General features: G+C 43.9%; 1 protein-coding gene across 1 annotated transcript in view; it reads right to left on the bottom strand.

Annotated features, from left to right (window-relative positions):
* Positions 1 to 16202, bottom strand: part of CSNK2A2 (casein kinase 2 alpha 2) — a 478508-nt gene that overhangs the window by 373305 nt on the left and 89001 nt on the right. The window contains exon 3 of the mRNA XM_069217427.1: positions 11490 to 11591. Within this exon, the coding sequence (XP_069073528.1) occupies positions 11490 to 11591 (102 nt within the window). The remainder of the gene's footprint in view (positions 1 to 11489; positions 11592 to 16202) is intronic.

Genomic DNA, 16202 nt, shown 5'->3' with positions numbered 1-16202 from the left:
TCAGTTTACTGTTATGCCCTTTGGTTTAAAGAATGCCCCTGCCACCTTCCAAAGGTTGGTGAATCAAGTCCTTGCTGGTTTGGAGTCCTTTAGCACAGCTTATCTTGATGATATTGCTGTCTTTAGCTCCACCTGGCAGGATCACCTGGTCCACCTGAAGAAGGTTTTGAAGGCTCTGCAATCTGCAGGCCTCTCTATCAAGGCATCCAAATGCCAGATAGGGCAGGGAACTGTGGTTTACTTGGGCCACCTTGTAGGTGGAGGCCAAGTTCAGCCACTCCAACCCAAGATCCAGACTATTCTGGACTGGGTAGCTCCAAAAACCCAGACTCAAGTCAGGGCATTCCTTGGCTTGACTGGGTATTACAGGAGGTTTGTGAAGGGATATGGATCCATTGTGACAGCCCTCACTGAACTCACCTCCAAGAAAATGCCCAAGAAAGTGAACTGGACTGTAGAATGCCAACAGGCCTTTGACACCCTGAAACAAGCAATGTGCTCAGCACCAGTTCTAAAAGCTCCAGATTATTCTAAGATGTTCATTGTGCAGACAGATGCCTCTGAACATGGGATAGGGGCAGTTTTGTCCCAAACAAATGATGATGGCCTTGACCAGCCTGTTGCTTTCATTAGCAGGAGGTTACTCCCCAGGGAGCAGCGTTGGAGTGCCATTGAGAGGGAGGCCTTTGCTGTGGTTTGGTCCCTGAAGAAGCTGAGACCATACCTCTTTGGGACTCACTTCCTAGTTCAAACTGACCACAGACCTCTCAAATGGCTGATGCAAATGAAAGGTGAAAATCCAAAACTGTTGAGGTGGTCCATCTCCCTACAGGGAATGGACTTTATAGTGGAACACAGACCTGGGACTGGGCATGCCAATGCAGATGGCCTTTCCAGGTTCTTCCACTTAGAAAATGAAGACTCTCTTGGGAAAGGTTAGTCTCATCCTCTTTCGTTTGGGGGGGGGGGGGGTTGTGTAAGGAAATGCCTCCTTGGCATGGTTGCCCCCTGACTTTTTGCCTTTGCTGATGCTATGTTTACAATTGAAAGTGTGCTGAGGCCTGCTAACCAGGCCCCAGCACCAGTGTTCTTTCCCTAACCTGTACTTTTGTATCCACAATTGGCAGACCCTGGCATCCAGATAAGTCCCTTGTAACTGGTACTGCTAGTACCAAGGGCCCTGATGCCAAGGAAGGTCTCTAAGGGCTGCAGCATGTCTTATGCCACCCTGGAGACCTCTCACTCAGCACAGACACACTGCTTGCCAGCTTGTGTGTGCTAGTGAGAACAAAACGAGTAAGTCGACATGGCACTCCCCTCAGGGTGCCATGCCAGCCTCTCACTGCCTATGCAAGTATAGGTCAGTCACCCCTCTAGCAGGCCTTACAGCCCTAAGGCAGGGTGCACTATACCATAGGTGAGGGTACCAGTGCATGAGCATGGTACCCCTACAGTGTCTAAACAAAACCTTAGACATTGTAAGTGCAGGGTAGCCATAAGAGTATATGGTCTGGGAGTTTGTCAAACACGAACTCCACAGCACCATAATGGCTACACTGAAAACTGGGAAGTTTGGTATCGAACTTCTCAGCACAATAAATGCACACTGATGCCAGTGTACATTTTATTGCAAAATACACCCCAGAGGGCACCTTAGAGGTGCCCCCTGAAACTTAACCGACTATCTGTGTAGGCTGACTGGTTCCAGCAGCCTGCCACACTAGAGACATGTTGCTGGCCCCATGGGGAGAGTGCCTTTGTCACTCTGAGGCCAGTAACAAAGCCTGCACTGGGTGGAGATGCTAACACCTCCCCCAGGCAGGAGCTGTAACACCTGGCGGTGAGCCTCAAAGGCTCACCCCTTTGTCACAGCACCGCAGGACACTCCAGCTAGTGGAGTTGCCCGCCCCCTCCGGCCCCGGCCCCCACTTTTGGCGGCAAGGCCGGAGAAAATAATGAGAATAACAAGGAGGAGTCACTGGCCAGTCAGGACAGCCCCTAAGGTGTCCTGAGCTGAGGTGACTCTAACTTTTAGAAATCCTCCATCTTGCAGATGGAGGATTCCCCCAATAGGATTAGGGATGTGACCCCCTCCCCTTGGGAGGAGGCACAAAGAGGGTGTACTCACCCTCAGGGCTAGTAGCCATTGGCTACTAACCCCCCAGACCTAAACACGCCCTTAAATTTAGTATTTAAGGGCTTCCCTGAACCTAAAGATTTAGATTCCTGCAACAACAAGAAGAAGGACTGCCTAGCTGAAAACCCCTGCAGAGGAAGACCAGAAGACAACTACTGCCTTGGCTCCAGAAACTCACCGGCCTGTCTCCTGCCTTCCAAAGAACTCTGCTCCAGCGACGCCTTCCAAAGGGACCAGCGACCTCTGCATCCTCTGAGGACTGCCCTGCTTCGACGACGACAAGAAACTCCCGAGGACAGCGGACCTGCTCCAAAAAGACTGCAACTTTATCCAAAGGAGCAGCTTTAAAGAACCCTGCAATCTCCCCGCAAGAAGCGTGAGACTTGCAACACTGCACCCGGCGACCACGACTCGGCTGGTGGAGAACCAACACCTCAGGGAGGACCCCCGGACTACTCTACGACTGTGAGTACCAAAACCTGTCCCCCCTGAGCCGCCACAGCGCCGCCTGCAGAGGGAATCCCGAGGCTTCCCCGGACCGCGACTCTCTGAAACCTAAGTCCCGACGCCTGGAAAAGACCCTGCACCCGCAGCCCCCAGGACCTGAAGGACCGGACTTTCACTGCAGAAGTGACCCCCAGGAGTCCCTCTCCCTTGCCCAAGTGGAGGTTTCCCCGAGGAAGCCCCCCCTTGCCTGCCTGCAGCGCTGAAGAGATCCCTTGATCTCTCATTGACTTCCATTGCGAACCCGACGCTTGTTCTAACACTGCACCCGGCCGCCCCCGCGCCGCTGAGGGTGAAATTTCTGTGTGGGCTTGTGTCCCCCCCGGTGCCCTACGAAACCCCCCTGGTCTGCCCTCCGAAGACGCGGGTACTTACCTGCTGGCAGACTGGAACCGGGGCACCCCCTTCTCTCCATTGAAGCCTATGCGTTTTGGGCACCACTTTGAACTCTGCACCTGACCGGCCCTGAGCTGCTGGTGTGGTAACTTTGGGGTTGCTCTGAACCCCCAACGGTGGGCTACCTTGGACCAAGAACTGAACCCTGTAAGTGTCTTACTTACCTGGTAAAACTAACAAAAACTTACCTCCCCCAGGAACTGTGAAAATTGCACTAAGTGTCCACTTTTAAAATAGCTATTTGTGAATAACTTGAAAAGTATACATGCAATTGAAATGATTCAACGTTCCTAATGTACTTACCTGCAATACCTTTTAAACAAGATATTACATGTTAAATTTGAACCTGTGGTTCTTAAAATAAACTAAGAAAAGATATTTTTCTATACAAAACCTATTGGCTGGATTTGTCTCTGAGTGTGTGTACCTCATTTATTGTCTATGTGTATGTACAACAAATGCTTAACACTACTCCTTGGATAAGCCTACTGCTCGACCACACTACCACAAAATAGAGCATTAGTATTATCTATTTTTACCACTATTTTACCTCTAAGGGGAACCCTTGGACTCTGTGCATGCTATTCCTTACTTTGAAATAGCACATACAGAGCCAACTTCCTACAGTCACCTAAATATATCAAGAGTGTTTAAGCAGTCAGTGTAATAAGGATGTTAAGTTGACCTGAACCACGGTCATAACTGTAATAAGGAGAGCTTATTAAAACATATACAATTATCATATAAGGCTTTATCAGAAATAAACTTTTGGCATTAGACTTGAATGCTCAAAACAGCCCAAAGAGGGCACCATAACAAAATTATCATTTGTAAGAAACGTAGTCATGTAACCATATTGTTAGCCCCTAGAGGGCATAACCCCATGAATAAATCAAGAGAGAGTAATGCAGTGTAACCATATACTTAGCCCCTAGAGGGCGTTTTTAGGGCTAGCAAGCCTAATGCAATATTACAAACATGGCCATTTAACCAAAACTTCTCCCATCTGTAAAACAAACGTTCCAGCCATGAGAAAAAAATAAACTGAATGATGGGAGGGGTTATTTTGGGATCCCCACTAACCTAGTGTGGGGACCAAGAGATGATGTAGAGAGGAAGAGCATTTTAAAAGTGGTCCCATTGTCCTAGGACCACCACAGGCTGAGTTATAAGCAAAAAAGATTTGGAAAGGTAAAGCCAAGCAAAGCATTATGGGGCAAGTGTTTGTGCCAGGAATATTATATGTTGACTGCAATGCTCAGAACAGCCCCTAGAGAACACCACAATAAAAATAGCATTTGGAAGAACCGTCGACATGTAACCATACAGTCAGCCCTTAGAGAGCATAACCACATAAAGAATGGGAGAAAGTAATGCACTGTAATCATATTTAGCCCTAGAGGGCATAGTGAATTACCCATTTTCAAGGCTATCAGGTCTTTTGCAATATTATTACAAACAAGGCCCATAAAAAATTACTTCACCTAGCTATGAAACAAAAGTTCCAGCCATGAGAGAAGTTAAAAAGATAACGAATGGTGGTAGGGGTTATTATTTTGGAGTCCCCCCCCCTAACAGTGTGGGGACCCAGAGATAATGTAGACAGAAAGAAAGCATTGTGGTCAATGTTTTGAAGGTGGCCCCATTATCTTTGGACCAACACAGGCTGATTTATATGCTAAAATGTTTTGTGAAATTAACACCCTGCAAAGCATCATGGGGCAAGTTTGTGTGCCACGAATATTTTAGTATGTTGATATGACTAATGATTAGAACAGCCCCTAGAGGATACCATAATGAAAATAGCATTTGTAAGGAACACGGTCATGTAACTATATAGGTAGCCCCTAGAGGGCACAACCACACAAAAAGAAATGGCAATAAATAATGCAGTTTAACTATGTGTTTAACCCATAGAGGCCATAGTGCATTACACATTTTCAGAGGTAGCAGGCCTATAGCAATGATCTTACAAACAGGCCCTTAAAACACAGGCTATTCCCAGCTGTAAAACAAACGTTCTAGCCATGAAAGCACTTAAAAAGACACTGAATGGTGGGAGGGGAAATTATTTTAAGGTCCCCACTAACCCAGTGTAGGGACCCAGGGATGATGTAAACAGAAAGAGCACTTTGTTGTGAACGATTTGGTGGTGCTCCTATGTCCTAGGACCATCACAGTCTAAGTTACGGGCAAAAATGTTTTGAAAAAGTAATGCCCTGGAAAGCATTATGGGACAACTTTAACGAGTACAGTGAATCCTGTAGTATCAACTCTCCCGCTGTGCCAGGACAGCCTCTTTCACTTTGAGGATTTCTGTTTTATGTAAAGCATTTATCAATTTCAAGTGTTTAAAGGGGAGAGCCACAAGAATTGACTCTGATTAGGTAACTGTGTACATTGTGACTGGCACTCCAATACCTCCGATCGAGTTCACGCTGTTGTGCCTGTTCATGCTGTGAGCGCCATGGCCGCCATGCAGGCATAAAGGGGAGAGACAAAATTTAAAAAATAGTTCACCCACGCTGAAGTATATTGGCAATCTTTCAATAATCCATGTAACAAAGCCTCAAGGAGGGACAAATGTAAAGCATTTACCAATGACATCAAGTGATTTTTGAAAGGCAAGCCCAGGAACAAATGAAAGTGATGGGCATGGTTAAAAGCCCACAATATTTACAACAGGTCAAAGGGCTTGAGCGCTCAACCTAAAAACTGTAAAATTTCAATTGGGTGATACTGAGATAGCCAAAGTAAATAATTTTTATGATTTGGGAACTGAGTTTGATTCCATTATGAGTTGGGACTTTTTATTTAGATCACGCTTCCTTCACTTCCAGAAAACAACTGATTCCGTTTTGAACTTTGCAAGAAGTTTGGGGCAAAAACCGGTCAATGAACTTTCTGCAATCTATAATGCTAATAATTGTGTTGTAATAGTGACCTACGGAGCAGGAGTATGGGGTTATAAAAAAAAGAGGAGTCCCGTCATATAATTGAAAACAAGTTCTAGCGTAATTTGCTGGCAGTACCACAGTCCCTCTCTACTATCGCTTGCCATTTGGAACTTGGTGCAACTATATAGAGGACTGAATTAAAATGAACCCATTACTGGTTTAGGTGAGAACCTAGTTGACCCCGGACGTTAATCGTACATGGGAGATTATGTAGACTGCCTCCCTTTGGATAATGCTGGGCCCATTCCAAGGTTGAAATATGTTAAATGTGTTTTATGAATCAGGGAATTGAAGGGTATTTTATAAACCCAGACACTCTTACCAGGGGTAACAAATCATTGGTTAAAGAGCTGTTCTAAAATTGAGAGGTCGCTGACAGAGGGATTCTTTTCAATCCAAAACAGCTCTATACTGCGTGTTTATTAAACCCTCACTGTCCTGCAGTTTTAACTAACACTTGTTCAGAATGAGAGGCACAGATTTCATCTTGCCAGGTTTCATTTTAAGTTAATGCATTTTTTGTAACATATCCTTAACTGCACGCCGCTCTCAGCCTTCTCATTACAAGAAAGGTCCGACACAAAATCTGGCTACTTCCACGAGGTGAGAGCCCCTCTGACTTTCAAATTTTCCTCAACAACTTTACCTGTGTTGTGACTATATTTCATTCATTTAGTTACATTTATTTTTAGACTTATGGCCATTTTCACTGAATAACACTCAGCTTTTGAGACGCCACAAGGATTTGACTCAATACCTTTTGCCTTCATACATACCAACAGGGTATTTACACCTTCTTTTCTTCCCTACCTATACCATTAAGTGTGGGGTCTCCACCTTTTTAATGGCTTATAATGGAATCTTTGCTGCTATGGGTCATTTCTATTTACTTTTCTCATAGCAATTGATCTGACAATTGTCTGATCTGAATACTTCATTCTCCTCTGTCACATCAGACATAACAGGTACCCTATCTGTTTTCCATGGCTCTTTTGTGTAAGGTTTCTTCTCATTACTTTTCCTATGATCTCTTCATATTTTACTTATCATTTGCACTTGTGGTCATGATTACTCACGTTTTCAGAATGTTTATCTTCCTCATCACAGGATCCTGGTGCAGTTTGATCACCTCACTAGCACTTGGTGTTTTTTGTCTTATACTTTTCAAACGGTGCATTTTTATTTTTAATTTCAACATAGCATGCTACAAGGTCATGAAATCTTATATATGGGACACCTTTTACACCACATGCTAACCTCCTCCTGTATGGCTATAGGGAGCAATCCACCAAAACGTTTTTGTTAAAGTGTGTCTTTATTGTTGATTCATCAGTGACAAAGACCGGTACATTGGTTGTTCTACATATATCGTTTGCAGCCATGAGAAAGTTCAGGGGATGAAAAATGTGTCGGCTGTCACTCTGAAGATATTGTAAAACTTTCATCTGAGAAATAAAGCAGCACTTGGATGAATAATGAATTATTGATTGTAGGATTTGTGTTCACTACTTACTCACTGGAATTTCTGTATCTGAGATGGGCAGCAAACACTGCCATCATTTTTGTGAAGATTTGTGAAGCTGAACTAAGACCAAACTGTATGTAGGACTTGAAGCTGGTAATGTGTTGATCCCACCATAAAGCCTAGAAACTTGCAGAATCGGTGTATGAAAATGTACAGGTTGACAGACACCATCCAGTCTCCTGCTTCCAGCGCAAGTAAACATTATGCTAGGAACAGCATTTTGAACTTGTCTTTTCACAGGAACCAATTCAGAACACTGAGGTCTGGGATAAAATTAAGACATTCATCTTTCTTTGGGACCAGGAAATACCTGGAACAGCATACCTGGCCTCATTCCTTCTTTGACTGTAAGGCAGACCACCTTCCTATTCTTCAACAGGAGGTAGAGACCTCACTATAAAGGGGGGGGGGGGGTGGAACAAGTGAACAAGTGCCAGAGTGTGGGCAATAGCAGGTTGAATGGATGGAGGGGCCTGCCGGAAGGGTAGGGCATACCCACTTTCCACAATCTGCAAGGCTCATAACTCTTAAGTAATGGCCCTCGGGCCTCTGTGAAGGAGAACACGTGTCCTCCAACTGGCACACGGTGTTACGCCAACAGGGAACTAGGGTTGTATCCCTATAGTGGCTGAGGAGGAGGATGGGAAAGACAGGGGAAACAGAGGTAAGGAACGGCCTCTACCCTTGGCACATCATCTATATTGGTGGTTCAGCAAGTTGGCGGTTCCGCAAGTTGGCTTGTTTTCTGCTGTTAGGAGCATTCAAACTGGTGTTTGCTTTGAAAGGAAAAATCCATAAAGGAGCTCTGAAATCTCTGGTATTGCTGTAATCCCACAGATGCTGAATCTGTTGGCCAGGCAACCAGAAAGGGGCCCTTTCACTCCTTAAATCCTTTGAGATCTGCTTTGGCTCTAAAAGGTGAGATCTAGCTAACAGAGATCCATTATGGTACATTTTACCTATTGAAAAAATCCCAAGTTGGAGCCATGCACAGCGAAGCAGGGATAAGGACAAGCCCATCAAAGTCCCATCAGTGGATTTCATGGCAATATTGAAAATGACGTGTCCTAATCTCTTGGATTCCCTTTGCAAGGGCAGAGTGGGGAAGGCTCCTGGCAAGAATTTTGTCATGCGGGAAGCCTAGATGACTAGATTCTGTGGGTAAGGATGAGTGGATAAAAATGTTGGATCCCCCAGAGCAGACCTGTATATCCTGGCCACAACTCTGTTAACACTAGGAGAAGTGGCGGGCTTCTGGCATACTTCTAAGATAGGCCTTGTGAGAGCTTCAATAAAAGGTAGCAGAGGTTCAGCTGCGTAAGGAGCTGGGTGTAACACCTCTGTAAGCAGGTTAGCCTTGGTCTCTGCTAAAGGGAGGTGTAGGGGAGTTGTAGGTCAAGGTCTTCTGCAGCCTTTCTTATGACTATGTTAGGAGGAGACTTTCAGGGGTGAAAGGCCAGTTAAGGTGCAGAGTTCCCACTCAGGCGAAATATCAAGGCCAATTGCATCCCTGAGAGCCACAAAGTATGAACGACATGTGGTCAACCAACCAAATTTCCTAATTACTTAACAGGGCACGGGTAGGAGGTTGAAGGGTAAAAGTTGGGGGGTACACATATAACAAGAAAAGACAATGCAGGAACGGGCGCTTTGGAATTGTATGCAATACTGCTTCATGGCCCACCCATACGTACCTCACAAGAGAAGAAACCCTTTCTAGAATAGAAAAAAAGAGAAGTTATGGTGGAGGAAAGAAAAAAGCATGAGGTATGAAGGTATGGGGTTTAGGGAGAGATAGAAGAGAAGGAAGCCAAGTACTCACAATGGAAACTTGCCAACTCAAAGCTCGAGTCTGTAAGATTGATACAGTGATGTCCTAGAGCTGTATTTTGCACTGTCTCCCATCTGGTGGCTGGTCTTGCTTTGTGTGCGTTTCATCTTGTTATTAATGCCCATCATGTTTTGATACTGAAGTGATACTCAAAGACAACCTTTTTTGCAATGTCAAGGGTACTGAACTTTTATGTGCATGATTTCAACGCCCAAACCTTCTTTCCCATTGAGATTTTGTGTTACTCAAATAGAGTTTGCGGGCATCGTGTCTCTCAAAGTAAAAAGCTTTTTACAATTCTCTACCGAAGTCAACCATATTCTTGGAGCTGCTGCTCCTGTCTGGCCCATTTGTCTTGAGGTTAATCCCAGCTATCCTCATCCGACAGGCCAGAGTGTTTCTTTACTTTTTGAAGTGGGGCCTTTGTCCTGGTAGCCCTGCCAAGTTTCCCAGGTCCATGTGTGATGTTCTGCTCCAGTCCAGTTTTTTTTTTTTTTTTTTATTCTGGGACTTGTAGTTTTGAAGTACCAGAATTCAGAGGCAAAAAACCTGGACTGGAGCAACACATCACGCATGGACCTGGGTAAGCTAGCAGCTATGGGTGATGTGGATACGTGTGGGGGTTCAGAGTTGGGGTATCTTCAGCAGAAGCATTCTACGTTTGTGGGAGGCATGCTCTGCTCCTCTATTCTGATGTGTCTATAACTCCTGTTTTTCCACTAAGGCACACTGCACCCACTGTCATTCCCATTGGTGCTGTATGGTCTTCTAATAATAACCCTTAAATGCCACTGACGTCCCATGATGAAGGTCAGACCACTGAAATGTATTGTTCAGGAGCAGAATTTCATATAAGTATTTTCCATGAGAGTATTCAAACAAGTCATGCTCTTATGGCGTGCGTTGTAATTGTCGGTGAGACTTCAATGCTGAAGCTCTTCATTTCGGCACTCGCTGCTCTGTGCTCATGATGGTAAAGCTTCCTTTGACTCCAAGGTAAAACTACGACCTAGTGAGTAAATTGTCAACTTCGAAATATGTCACAGGTGGATGACAGAAAAAAAGCTAAGGTGACATCTGTGTCCAGATGCATTGCTGGTTCCCCATTATCATGCTTTGCTTTTGGTACGCAAGCGTTTTTCACTGTGTTAATTTGAAATTAATGTTTTGAATTTAAGTGGCGTGCAATTTTTCTTACAAAATCACAATTCTAAATCAGTGAACTCAATGTTTTGAGGTTATTTTCCACACCTCTGAGTGCCTCCAGCAATCTCTAGATGTTGAGCAATTCTCATGGTGCACCCCCCAACCTTCCATCAAGTGCTGTGGTAATCCAAATTATAGAAGAAAAAAAAAAAAAAAAACGTTTTCAAACAGCTAAAGAAACGTATAAAGCCCCTTCCGCAACCAACATTTGAGAAAACATACATATGTTACATATTTGATTGACAGGATTTGTGATTTTCATTGAATTAGCTCGTGGTGTATATTCATAATTTTGGCAAACAAATAATTTGCCAATTATGCAGGATGTGGGTCATGTGAGTGAGATTAAAGTATTAAATCAATCACTTTTTTGTATTTGTCAATCTGTCAATAATGGCAAACAAGGCTCATGGAAATTAAGTGATTTGCTAAAAGAAATTACACAATGTAGTTAGGTCAGACTATGAGCGGTCTCACTGATCCTCATTATTACCTAGGCACCAGGCCACAGATATAACCTAGGTTTATTTACAGTAAGATTTTGTGAAATCGACTGAACGCTTACAAATAAAATTCCCAGAGGAATTCATAAAACGCTTCCTTACAACTTAAGTAAGAAAGGGCAAGATGGCACATTAAGAATACTAATATACCAGGAATTTAGCTATAATCAAAATTTCAGCATCGAGTAAGTGATAGCACATTCAGAGACTTCTTATAATCAAACAGCTGACCTAAACAGAGCAAATGCATCAACATTAATTTTGTAAATACTGTACGTTTTCAGTGTCCACCAAATAAAACCACTACTCTCCATTAGCAACTTTCCTACTCCACTATCAATTATATACTACCAACATTACGGTCCTAGGCTTCCTACGAAAGCCTCTGGGTGCTCCTTTTCAGTGCTCCGTATGTTTAATTGAGCCTTACCACAGGATCCTTGACCGTATCTACTAGCTTGATGATGTTGGTCCCCCCTCGCAGGTTTTCCAGAATCTTCACCTCCCTCTTTATCTTCTTTTTCTTCACTGGCTTCAAAACAATACGAAAATGTAACATGAGTACCTACATAGACAACATTATGATTTATTACAAGTTGTGGCTATCCCAGTGGGCATCATCTTCATCAGTTGCCATAAGAAAATGCATGGAGGCCACCTTACTTTAGCACATCCCTAAGAAAAAAAAACATGTATTCTACACAAGCCTAAAGAAGCCATTCCCTTGAAGCAAACTTTTTGCTTGCAAATTATACTCTCTTAGCAAAGGCTTTGGCGCGGAGTTAAATACAACTGATTTGAACCTGAACTGGTAATTGTAAGAAATTGGCTTCTTATTTGTGAAGGATGTGAGTCCTTCACAAGTAAATGGCCCTCAATTATTTTATTACTGGAACAAGTACCCCATTGTGGCACTGGACTCTCTCAAGGTAACTAAACAGAGAAGTCTAAGGTATGCTCAAGGGAGGTGGTGTGGACTAGCACTCCCAATTCGCTGGCACACAATGACAACACTCAAATTATTGTTTAGTCAGTGATTTTCTTTTAAAAAGGGAAAGTAAATGCATTACATATGCACTACAAAATTATATATATATATATATATATATATATATATATATATATATATATATATGGGACTACCTCTGGTAACACCCTCATCCATTACACTCCTACTGAGTCTTGAACCCCCATTGTCACAAAACCTCCACCTTCATCAGATTCAACATCACAATATGGGGGGTGTCATTTTAAATGAGGAAGGCTTGCTTGATTTGCCAGGATGTTACCACGTGAGTAAAAGCAGCCAGAAGTTATTTTTCAACATTGTAACACTATTAAAGATGAGTAAGCACAGTATGAACCTATCAACAGCATTCATTATAATGGTAAACATTCATTTTTCAATATCAATGTTGCCAATAAAGCATTTCGACTTCAAAAACATCTTTCTTCACAATCTACAGGCCACAAAATGCAACTGTCCAATCTTCAAGGCGTACTCACACGCCTGAACCCAAGAACAAAAACTTGAGCTCTGCAAGTCCTTAAAACAAAGAGAATCCCTCCCAGGGTCAGGGATTCAATCCCTGAGGGAGGTATGGCGACTTGCGTTTTAATATTATGATGGAGATGCAGCTGTCCTTCTGTAATAAATGTTGGTGGCACCCCTAGCTATCGTGAGGCCACCACAATCAAAAGAATATTCAAATTAGCCCACGTAGGACATTATGGGACATTCATAGGCTGGGAGTTAAATGAGCGGCCTCACCCACTCTTCCCTTTCATCAATGTGGGCTTGCACCGCAATTTGTTTTTTTGGTTTTTGGGTGCCCTTGACCCACCTGGTCACCCGCAGCCTTGGAATATCGTAGGAAGCTGCAGAGGGAGCAACAAGGCTCCCACGGGCTCCCTGCAAGTTACTGCACTCCAGCAGACCGGACCCAGCACCTTGTTTTCTGATCCAGTCTTGGCGGAAGCAATTGTTATGGCTGCTCTCGCTAGGAGAGCATCTCGGTCATCTGCTCCTGCCTGTGGACTGCGCAACAAGATGAATGTCCCAGAGGCAGAACAATTCCTGTGCTGGCCCCTGAGGAGCTGAGGGCCCATGGGTGCAGTAACAGGAGAGGTGGCCCCAAGCTTGCCTTTTACTTCAAGAACAATAAAATTGGACAGCTGCATCGAAACCAGTGCCCTAACCACCCCGGGGATATTTCAAAATTAAATGCATGAGTGCCACATCCTCAGTTTCTCGCTTGGAATTTTTTTAAAAGGCAATTTTTTAAGCTGGAATGTTTTTAGCCGTGTAGTGCAAATTATACTTATTTATGTCCCGTTTTGCTATTAGTGTCCAGCCTCGGCACCAGAAACATTTTCTCCAGAGTTCCTGGCCTCTAAATAGGCACTCTTTATGGGGAGGTAGATTTTCTGGCAACCTGTGGCAGAACTGCTCTCTGCCCTTCTCCAGGTGTTGTTCTCCTGTGGGTGATGCACACTGTGCAACCCCTCTGCAACCAGCCAGCAAAACACACTCCTTGCTGCACTCCTTAGGGTCAACAGCCTCTAGCTTCTTGAAGGGCACCCAGGTGGCAGTGGAGACAAAGCAAGTCCACGGAAGTCCTATGGGAGACAACCCCACCCAAACAGGTCCCACCGCTCCGCTTTCCCCACCCCCCCATCCTAGTCCTGGGGGTCAGATGGAGATTAGTCCTTAGTCCATATTTGCAGGGCATCAAATGGCTTCTCCTTCCATCTGGGCATTCTTTCACAATTGTTGCTCCCAGGCCTATGGTGTTCTCCAATGTCTCTCCATTGTGCAGGGGTTTTAAAATGAGGATTTTTTTTTTAAAAGAGGCCAGGCCGACCTGGCCAATCTTAGGATACCACATCATCCCTCCACCCCGTCCAACACACTTGCACATTTTGGGCCAATCAAAAATAGCAACGTCAAGTTGTCTCTGGTAAAAGATCCTTTAGGAGCCTCAACTCTGCCACACGATGACACAGCTGCCTGAACCCTTCACACTAAAACATCAACGGTATAGCCCTCCTATGTTGGCTCCAGAGTCTGGGCTTTCCCATTTGTTAGTCGGCCTGCGCAGTTCCAGCCCAGGTAAGCCTGAAAAGCTAATTATCAGATGCCTACTTCCTCTAAATCGCTTTCCTTACTAAAGAAAAGGGTCAATCACTGCCAGTTACCTTTTTTAGTGGAGGAAACCTCTGATCCCTTTGTTGGGGCGCAGAGTAATTAACTTGCCCTAATACGGAGGACACAGGTCTGGAATCGGATTGACCTAAACCAGATAAATATGAAAAATCTTGGTCACAGAAAATATGCGAAATGATGGGAAATAAAAATTCTTACTTGGGTTTCACGTTTTACCTCAGTTTGATACCTCGCTGGATGTGCACACTGTGCATACATCACAGACCTACACTATGGATGTGCCCTCACACTATAAAGCCTACCTCAGGTCAGTACCTATCCCAGAAGAATCCCTTCTATGACAGGCTACACGATCATAGAGACCAAGCAGCACACAATGATAGTCTCACATCTTCATGTTCAGCTACTAGTCCTGCACTTTTTTTCACTATCAATGGAAACAGAACGCATCAAATTAATTTATCTAGTGGTTCGGCTAGATATCCATGTGTTATTGTAGAGACTTTTATATTACTTCAATAGCATTCCCGCAAAATTACCACGCTTGTTGCTCAAAGCCTTAAACATGCTTCTAATGTATCTGGTCAATTACAGAAGGTAATGAAAATGTTTAGTGAAACTGAGTCAGTGGAAAAGAAATCCGTTCACATGACTCCAGGCAGTGGTGGTCAGAGGCATTATTTCGAAGTGGCAGTGGTATGGCTAAAAGCAATGTACTGTTTGACATTTCTGCTGGAAGTGGTGCTCATCCCAAACCACAATTGAAATAGCATTTGAATCAAGCTTGCCACTATGGTCCATGCCTAAAATTATGAGTGTGTCTGTATTTACTAATTTGAATAGGTGGGTGAGCTGAAGCAGGGATGCTGCATGCGGGCAACATACTTGGAAACGTGAAACTTCAAACCTGTGTAAATTAGAGTACTATTTCCGGTCCTATAGGACCTTTTCTGGATCACTGAGAAATCAATAAAACTTATCTGGGTGTGGGGCGTGTAACCTTTTCAGGACAAATGACTTACCATGGGAGGAACAGGAAGATCTATCACTATATTGTACAGGTTTCTTATCAGTTCGGTTGCAGGTGGGGGGGTTCATTAAAATCACTAAAACTGAGATAGGGTTGACATTCAGACAAAGAAACGGATAACACAGGATGGTCTCAGATGCTAGGGTTCCGGAGCCGTGGTGTGCAGGAATATCCTATTTAAATTACTGAAACACAACTTTCTATACCAAACACCACATAGGAGAGAGAATTTATATTCAAATTCTTCTGATGATGACCATGCTGTGGAGGCAGATTTTATGTACATGTGTGGTCATGACCAATCATGACGAGTTCAGGCTGGAGATCACCACACAAATGCGTCTACATGATTTGGTTTATTTAATGGCAATGTTTGGTTGATTTACTGTCCATACAAATATTCAAAGATAAGACACATTTACAGACTTGCCATTCTTACTGCCCAAAAGGAAGGCAAGCCATGCGCATTAAACCACAGCTGTCGACCTAGAAATCAGTTTTGCTGGGGTGGGATAAAGCAAAAGATTGCCACACTCCTCACGCTGCGATATAGGGGACTGGGTAGTACCAATGTCACACAGTGGGCTATGATCCTACTAGCACCAGAAGAGAAAAATGACATCAAGGATTGGCTGGCAGTAACATGTTGGCAGTGATCATATGAATATGCATGGGCACCGAGAAAGAAGGCACTCAATAACAAGCACACCACACATGGCTTGGCACCTCTAAACTTAGGGTTCTGATAACTCATGGTCGTAAGATAATGCAGCTTTCAAGTGGAAGAATAGCACAGGACACTACAGACCCGAAGGAACTGACACTGACTGTCCCCCAAGACGAAAGTGCAATAAAACAGAGCTAGAGAAGTGAAGAATTTACAGTGGCATGTAGATGGAGAAATATCCACAGCCCGCATATGCTCACTTTTCTTATTTTTTTTAAAC

The sequence above is a fragment of the Pleurodeles waltl genome, chromosome 12 (assembly GCF_031143425.1).
Source record: "Pleurodeles waltl isolate 20211129_DDA chromosome 12, aPleWal1.hap1.20221129, whole genome shotgun sequence".
In the NCBI taxonomy this organism is placed as follows: Eukaryota; Metazoa; Chordata; class Amphibia; order Caudata; family Salamandridae; genus Pleurodeles; species Pleurodeles waltl.
This window is presented reverse-complemented; position numbering and strand designations above follow the sequence as displayed.